The following is a 9,263-nucleotide window of genomic DNA, read 5'->3' as shown; positions in this document are numbered from 1 at the left end:
CCATGCATGGTGGTGTAGGTGAATACATTATGTGAACTAAATGAAGCTGATCTGTACCTCCTACAGAAATTTCAGTTATAGTCATGTGCAGCACATGAAATATACGCATAAGCTCAATCATGACAAAAGAATGACCAGAAAAACCACATGAAATGTGATGATATATTCCAACGTTTTATTAACATTTGAAATGCCACTGAACATGTAAACAGAATTTTTTGTAATTTTAAGGCTTTGTTCAGTCATTTAATGGAATTCAGAAATATTTGTAAAAAATATTTTGTATTTTACAACACAATGGTTTTGTATTGCACTCAACGACAATAATTATGTAATGAGTGTGTAAATTGAACAATAAACAAATCTGACAAGTTTTAGTAAAAAAAAAATTTACAAATAAATCAAAGTTACATTAATGGTATAGTACGTAGTATAAAAAATAAAAATAAATTATTTTATAAACTGAATGATACAATATTAAAATAGGTAACACTTTATTTTAAGGCGTTCTTGTTACAAATGTTACATGCACTTACTATTATAATAGCAATTAATTATGCATAATTACATGCAAGTAACCCTAAGCCTAAGCCTAATCTTAGCCATACAGTAAGTACACATAGTTAATTAATATTACTCAGTACTTAAATGTATAATTACACTGCAACAAGGACACCTTAAAATAAAGTGTAACCTTAAAATATTTTTAAATTAAATACACTTAATTACAAAGTGTGATTATTTATACATTTTAATACAGCCCTACCAGCATGGTAGGTCACATGTCTCAGAGACGTGATTTTGAGTGTTGTATCTTATGTTTGGTCATTAAACACCATGGCAACTCCAACTGCTGAGTCAACATCTTTTCCGTAAACTACAGGAAATGGAAACACTCTCTCTACTTCCTGTTGCAGAACTTGAGTAATTGTTGCATCCATAATTGTAATCGCAATTAGAAATTTTATTAATTGTGCAGCCCTACCCTACAATATAAAAAGGCACACTTTATTTTTAAATAATAATAAATGTAGAAATGTAACAATTGTTGATTTACCAAATTCTTTCATCCACGAGTCCAGCATTCTGACAAAGGTGGCCATGACATTGCCTCCATTAAGTGATGCAGCCACTGCCAGGTAGGAGCCGTGGAAGTATGGGAAATAAGCAACAGGAGAGAGGGGGTCTGGAGAATTTGGAGGGCTGAACTCTGCAGGCATGCCAAACGTCAGCTGGGCTGAAGTGCTCATATTCAGCACTAGTGATTTAATATATGTCACAATTAATTTGTGCATGATATGCCTTATGTACACTTCCATTCAAAAGTTTAGAGTCGGTGACATGTTTTAAATAAATACCAAGGCTTTATTTATTTGATCAAATGTACAGTTAAAAAAAGTAATATTGTGATTTTTTTTTGCGATTTAAAAGAACCGTTTTCTATTATAATCTAATTTGTTGAGATAGTGAATTGGTGGGTTTTTGTGAAATGTGAGCCAAAATCATCACAATTAAAAGAACCAAAGACTTAAACTACTTCTGTCACGGTTCATGGGTCCGGACAGTCTTTCTGCGTCTTGTCATGTGGTTGTATGTGCGTACATCATTCGTTAGTGTTTGCAGCTGGTGCTCAATCAGAGCGCACCAGCTGCAACTCGTTAGCGAGTCCTTTATAGGTCACTCTGTTCAATGTGTGTTTGTCGGTTCGTTATTCTCATGTTCCTGTCTCCCTGTCAGTTCTCTGTTTCCAGTTCTCGCTCAGTCAGGGTACGGATCTTCCGCCTTCTCCTTGGTTTGGTCAACGCAGTGGTTGAGGGGATTTCTCAGTGGAGCTCTGATTCTGACCAGGACCCGAGGATTATCACCTTGTGTCTCCGTTATTGTGATTACTAAATAAACCTTACCTTTGCACTCGCACTTGGATCCTGACTCTTTTCTGCCGTGACAACTTCAGTCTGTGTGCATTGAATTTATTTAATACACGAGTTTCACAATTTGAGTTGAATTACTGAAATAAATTAACTTTTCCACGACATTCTAATTTATTGAGATGCACCTGTATTTACATGTATACATTTATATTAATATATTTAATATATAAACGTAGCATATTTTTCTTAAATATATACATGCATGTGTGTGTATTTAAATATACATAATAAATATACACAGTACACACACATATATTATGTAAACAAAAACTTTTATTTTGGATGCGATTAATCGTGATTAATCGTTTGACAGCACTAATTATAATATATTTTAAAATGTCATTTAATCCTGTGAAGACACAGCTGAATTTTCAGCATTAGAAATCAGTTTCAAGTCAGTCTAATATGCTGATTTGGTGCTCAAGAAACATTTCTTATTATTTTCAAAGCTGAAAACAGTTGTGCTGCAAATACTTTTCTGGAAACATACTTTTTTTTAAAGATTCTTTAATGAATAGAAAGTTCAAAAGAACAGCATTTATTTGAAATAGAAATCTTTTGTAACATAAATGTTTTACTGTCACTTTTGACCAATTTAATGTGTCCTTGCCAAATAGAAATATTAATTTCTTTCAAAAACAAAAAAAATCTCACTGACTCCAAACTTTTGAATGGTAGTGTATAAGTAAAAATGCTACAGTCCACAGCACTGATGTGGGCACAGCATGAAGTACATATTTAAACATATCTTTTTGTACAATGCATCAGGAAATATAGCTAAATGTATTTGTGTACAGGAAACAGATTTTTTTTTTCTGTGAAGTAGAAATGTGTTGAAATATTAAATCTAAACCATCTATAAATAGCGGATAAAACCTTTAGCAAAATGTGTAAATGTGTCCTCTTTTTACACAACCCATTGTGTTCTTTAATGAATAGAAAGTTCAAAAGAACAGCATTTATTTGAAATAGAAATCTTTTGTAACATAAATGTTTTACTGTCACTTTTGACCAATTTAATGTGTCCTTGCCAAATAGAAATATTAATTTCTTTCAAAAACAAAAAAAAATCTCACTGACTCCAAACTTTTGAATGGTAGTGTATAAGTAAAAATGCTACAGTCCACAGCACTGATGTGGGCACAGCATGAAGTACATATTTAAACATATCTTTTTGTACAATGCATCAGGAAATATTGCTAAATGTATTTGTGTACAGGAAACAGATTTTTTTTTTTCTGTGAAGTAGAAATGTGTTGAAATATTAAATCTAAACCATCTATAAATAGCGGATAAAACCTTTAGCAAAATGTGTAAATGTGTCCTCTTTTTACACAACCCATTGTACTTTGGTGAAGAATTCGGGTCTGAACTACAAACATGAATAAAAAGCGTAAAAAAACAGGCAGATGTGCACAACCGATGGTTAAGTAGAAATTATTATATAAAGGGGTTTGAGTTACTAATAATCAACATTTAGCCTGGTTATCTGTGTTAAATTTCATCTGCAACAACAATGTTGTGAACTTTTATAAACATCCGTTTGGCCATTCACTTTTAAATGCATTATTATGCAAAAAATATGAACAGAGTTCTCTGCATAAAGACTAGGGTTGGGTATTGTTTGGGTTTTTTTCGATAACGGTGCCAAATCGATACTTTTAAAACAGTTCCGGTGCCTGAACCAATACTTATTAAAAAATAAATAAAAAATGAAAATATTAAATCTAAACCATCTATAAATAGCGGATAAAACCTTTAGCAAAATGTGTAAATGTGTCCTCTTTTTACACAACCCATTGTACTTTGGTGAAGAATTCGGGTCTGAACTACAAACATGAATAAAAAGCGTAAAAAAACAGGCAGATGTGCACAACCGATGGTTAAGTAGAAATTATTATATAAAGGGGTTTGAGTTACTAATAATCAACATTTAGCCTGGTTATCTGTGTTAAATTTCATCTGCAACAACAATGTTGTGAACTTTTATAAACATCCGTTTGGCCATTCACTTTTAAATGCATTATTATGCAAAAAATATGAACAGAGTTCTCTGCATAAAGACTAGGGTTGGGTATTGTTTGGGTTTTTTTCGCTAACGGTGCCAAATCGATACTTTTAAAACAGTTCCGGTGCCTGAACCAATACTTATTAAAAAATAAATAAAAAATGAAAATTCCCCAAAAAATGATGAATTGGCCATTAGCACTATAAACACATGATGTCTGGTTCATTCATACTGGATGCCAGAGAGCACCCTCACACAGAAAATCCACATATCCAGTCACAGCGGAACTCATGACCCTCCAGGAAATCCCTTATATGGACAAAGACATCGCTATTATAGCTGTAACTGAGTAAACGGAACATATAAACGTTTTGAATGATAAAACAAAGACAATAAACGCTCGATTGCGACAATATAGTTTATCTGTGTTATTCAAGCCATCTCTAGTATTTTCATAATAATTAAGTATATTTATAATCCATTGATAATCGATGTATTCTTTTTAAAGTAGCCCATGGAACATATTTTCTGCCTCATTCTGTGACAAGAAGCCTGATCAGATCACAAAAGGAAGCATTTGACTGGTGTTGTGGAGTAAAAAGGTTATAATGTTCTCTTTTGTTGGACAACAGGTTTAAAAATGTGAATACAAGGGAACTTTAGCTTTAGGCATTTTAATTTAAGCATGTTTAGCTTAGTTAATGGAAGGCTACCTGCTGCCATCAGAGCAAGTGTACTTACTGCATTAACGCGCTCCTCGGATGCTCTCATTTCCCGAGTTGTGCTTTTAAGTCGGAATGTGAAAACAACATGGACATTCTCGTTACTTTCGGAGAACCAGATGACAAATATTTAAATTGATCGCTCAGGCATGGCACCGAAATGAGGCACCGAAATCTGCGTTCTGATTCGGTTCTAGTACATAGCGGTTACATAGGTATCAGTGCCATATTGGTACCGGGTTTCGGTACTCAACCCTAATAAAGACCCACGGCTGCCAGATCAACGTGCTACTTCTCTCTCTGATACAGTAGGATGTTAAATGAAATGAAATGTGGAGGATGTTAATTGTGACAAGATGATTGACAGGCCGGTTTACAAGTGACAGGGAGCGTGTAACTGCAACAGAGCAGTCCATTAAAGACGCAATTGTATGATGTGATAGTATGTCTCAAAACTTGCCTACTCTTCTACTACATACTCAAAAGTGTGTACTTTTTCTTCATCAACGGAGTACATACTTTAAGGGCATAGTATAAATACGAAAATTGGGACGCAGCATAAATGTGCTCATCGCAATCACATAACATCTCCACCGGGAGGTTAAACTAGTAAACACAAACTGACCTCAGGATGAGTATATACTGATTGTTGTTTGTAGCTGAGCTGATATAACTACAACAGTCTGACTGTGGGTCATTTACAGACCAAGTCACTGATATTTAGAAAACATAATATGCAGTTTGCAAAGCTAAAAAAGAGGCATCTAATCCACACTATACCTGCATCTCCTTTGTCAGTCATGCTGGAGTAGACACTACACTGGAAGTCTCCCAGCGCCGCCCCGACAGCTGTGTGAGCAGGGATGCCGTGCCACTCAGAAGAAGTGTGACCAGCCACAGCTCCGGACTCCACCACGACAGGCAAGAGCTGCACAGGGAAACCTGCATCCTTCAGACTGGAGGACATATGATCACACAGTTCATGCTAACACAGTAATTCAGTTCAACACAGAGAAACTGTAATAATATTAAACATCATAGATTATTTAGAATTCCCGTGTCAAGACTAAAGGCCCGTTCACACCAAAGATGATAACTATTGATAACTACAGGGGTTGGACAAAATAATGTGAACAACTAGGAAATTGGCAATATTTTATTATTAAGGTGTTTCACCACCGTTTGCCTTTAATACAGACTCCAACCTTATTAGAATAGATTAATACGTCTGAATAGTCTCCAGCTGAATGTCGTCTATCAGAACATCTGCCAGCTGATTTAGAGATGTTAAAGGAGAGAATCTGCTTTTCACGTATCTCTCCAAATCTGCCCACAGTGGTTTGATAATCTTCACGTCAGGTGATTGAGGTGCCTGGGTAGATGTTGAAGTTCATTTTGGTGCTCCAGTTGTCTAGGTTTCATGATTATGACACAAACGTGTTTGTATTTTAGCATTAGTGTCTGTGAATAAAGTTTTAGCAATTGCAGCTCTTTCATGGATGTTGGCTTTGTAAAGTTCTCTATGATCAGTTTTTTTGTGGAAACAGGGTGCTTAAGGTGAATATTGAGGTTTGCTGTCACTTTGCTGCAATAATCCTTCTTAGTGTTTGATGGACCCAATCATTCACTTTTGTTTTTTGCCCACTATTCTTCTTCACTGATAAAGTCTTGCCATGCTTTGTGTACTCAGTCATAAAGACTGCTGTTCTTAAAACACCCAACAACTGGGCCATTAAGTTCTTCAGACACTCCTGCTAAACAGGATCCCATGAAGTCCGACATGTCACCCATTTCATGCACAGCAAATACTAGACACTGCTGAACAACTAGTACTACACTGATTTACAAACTAGAACATATAGACAACAAAAAAATAATCACAATGTTTGCTTTTTCACTGTAGCCTACACAAATTATATTAACCCCTAAAATAGAGGGTGTTCACATTATTTTGTCCAACCCCTGTATAACTATAGTTTTAATAATAGTTCTACTTCTATGAGAATTACAACTACAACGCTAATGACACAGATGAACAGTAGAATCACTCTGAGAATGCAAATGAATAACAAAACATTGACAGTTGATCAGAATCTAAAGAGCTCGAACATTTAAAGCAGCAGAAAACACAACTCTGCATGCCTTATAATAAACTGAACATTATCATCTGTTGGATGCTAATATAGTTATTTTTCTAGTTATTGTTCTTAGTATAAAGTGGCCTTAAAACAAATATAATATCTCCCTTGACTCACATTTGTGTGTTCCATTTGTTGCTGGCTGTGTTGAAGTAGCCCCAGCTGGCAGCATTTTGTCCAGTCATGACACATTTGTCAAGGCTACACAGCATGGAAACCACATAGTCTTGGATGGTGCCTGCATCACTGAAACCTGACAGGAACTCCGGCCTGATTCAGTGACGTATCATAAAGAAAACCACAAATTCAGTGCAGAAGAATTGCATTTTTTTCTTAAATAATTTAGTCTGAAATCTTGAGTGGAATTCTACCTGTGTTTCATGTACCAGAAGATGGTGGCACAACCAAAGCCAGTGGCCACGCTCAGGTGGGAATCTGGTTTGGGTAAGGAAGACAGGAAGTCAGCACTGCAGCGCCCATCCTGCCAGGTGATCAGCTGACTGACGTCTTTAGGAATGAATCTAATGATTTCATCTTCACTCAGCCATTCACAGCCTAACAGAGATGGATGAGAGTATAATTATTGATACCATCCTAATAATTTATTCATGATTAAAGATGAGTGCCTTCACCACAGTGCCACACCACAATGCAAGAAGCATCAAACATGCTTTCAGTAGTTGTTCAATGTTAACCTGATTTAGATTTCCACAACACAATGCCATGCATTTGTCCACATACTCCAATGCACTTGACTTTTTTCAGCTTGTCTTTAGGTAAAGCATCCATGCATTGGTCCAGAGCGGCGATTATTAGTGCAGGATCCTGCTCTTTTGCCTATTATCAACAATAAATTAAAAGTGTGTTTCAAAAAACACATTAAACAACACTCACAAAAAGTGCCACACATATACTGGGTAGATTACTTACAAAGCCCGTGATTACATTATGAAAATTGTAATTAGTAACGTAATTTATTACATTACACATTTAGATCATATAATCTGATTACTTTTTAGATTACTTTTAACCTAACTCGTTTAACACATGGATTTAAATAGGATAATCTTGTTCCATATTGATATAAACATTCAAAGAGAAAGAAAATGTATCAACATTAGGGTTTCCCAAACATGTTCGTGAAGGAACTGCAGGGGGTTGTAAGTTGTTAATAGTTAATTATTAATTAGAAAATGTAAATATAACTTTAAAAAAAGAGAGAATGAGACAAAGAGAGGCAATTTCTCAGTATGGTGTATCTTTTGACTGCCACCGCTTTAATCTCAGTGCTGTTACCTACATGTGTGTCTGAGGTGCTGCTGATATCAGAGTTTGTAGAGAAACTGCTACTGTCTGTGACTGTCTTTGACTGCGCGTCCAGCAGCACGACTTTGACTGATGTGGTTCCCAGATCCATGCCCAGAACAAAGCCAGCAGAACAACTGAGTGAAGCCGCCATGATCTCTGAAGAAATCACTACTTTTGTGCAGTCGGAGGCAAAGATGCGCAGTATATGTCATATAACTGCACCGAAAATAAACTGCTCTAAATAATACCGAGTTTCTAGGAGTGAGAGCAAGCGCAAATCCTGGCATCGGCAGGTCGCAGCGCCACTTCCGCTGGCATCCCCAGCTGCCACTGGCAGCTACCAGAGTTCGAGGCAGCTGCCACGGTCTTTCTCGCCGTTTCTGCTGTTTGCTCGGTAAAACTACACTGTTCTCAGTGGCGTGCGGTGATGTTTTATTTTAAATGATGATGCAAAGTTCCCACAGTTTTATTATTATTATTATACAGTACATTTTTATGTATCAGTTGCCAGAGTTCTTGCCAGGAGTCAAAGGCAGCTGCCACGGTCTTTCTCGCCGTTTCTGCTGTTTGCTTGGTAAAACTACACTGTGCATACTATATACAGGAGCGTAGCCATCATTTCAGAAGTGAGGGGGACAGAAATGTTTTATATATACACACACACACACACACACGCATATATATATATTCATACCCCTTCATATATACTGTATATAGGAAACTTTATTTTGTCTCTTATTTCTTTTTTTTAATTGGCTAATAAATCAGATACACTGTTGGACAATAACCAATAAATGATTTGTTAATGTACTACAAATGCACTACTTTTTTTTTTAATTTTTATCACATAATAAGGCAGAATACTTTCTGTACTTTAATAAATGCTATGTCAAGTAGCACTGAATTGTTCGTAAACTTTATTTATTACCTGGAGATGATTTTAAAAAGCATATATATATATATATATATATATAACCTTACTATTGTCATCTCCCTGCATTAAATAAACATTACATTTAAAAGGCAAAATACTATTATATTTTGTATTTTTACACTATGTAATATTCTGTTTCTCAAAACCAATAAATCTCATCAAGTTAGTGTTTTTCCATATTTTCATATTTATTCCAAAATAATAACAAAAGACAGTAATAAT

The 9,263-nt window shown here is 35.5% G+C and overlaps 1 protein-coding gene across 1 annotated transcript in view; it reads right to left on the bottom strand.

The window, feature by feature from the left end:
* Positions 1–8,357, bottom strand: part of LOC107553593 (sedoheptulokinase-like) — a 10,861-nt gene extending 2,504 nt beyond the window's left edge. The window contains exons 1-5 of the mRNA XM_016235873.1: positions 8,100–8,357; positions 7,495–7,636; positions 7,171–7,354; positions 6,917–7,069; positions 5,442–5,617 (exon numbers count right to left, since the gene is read on the bottom strand). Of these exons, the coding sequence (XP_016091359.1) occupies positions 5,442–5,617; positions 6,917–7,069; positions 7,171–7,354; positions 7,495–7,636; positions 8,100–8,258 (814 nt within the window). The 5' untranslated portion in view covers positions 8,259–8,357. The remainder of the gene's footprint in view (positions 1–5,441; positions 5,618–6,916; positions 7,070–7,170; positions 7,355–7,494; positions 7,637–8,099) is intronic.
* Between the last annotated feature and the right edge of the window lie 906 nt (positions 8,358–9,263).

The sequence above is a fragment of the Sinocyclocheilus grahami genome, unplaced genomic scaffold (genome assembly GCF_001515645.1).
Source record: "Sinocyclocheilus grahami isolate Dianchi unplaced genomic scaffold, SAMN03320097.WGS_v1.1 scaffold475.1, whole genome shotgun sequence".
Lineage (NCBI taxonomy): Eukaryota > Metazoa > Chordata > Actinopteri > Cypriniformes > Cyprinidae > Sinocyclocheilus > Sinocyclocheilus grahami.
This window is presented reverse-complemented; position numbering and strand designations above follow the sequence as displayed.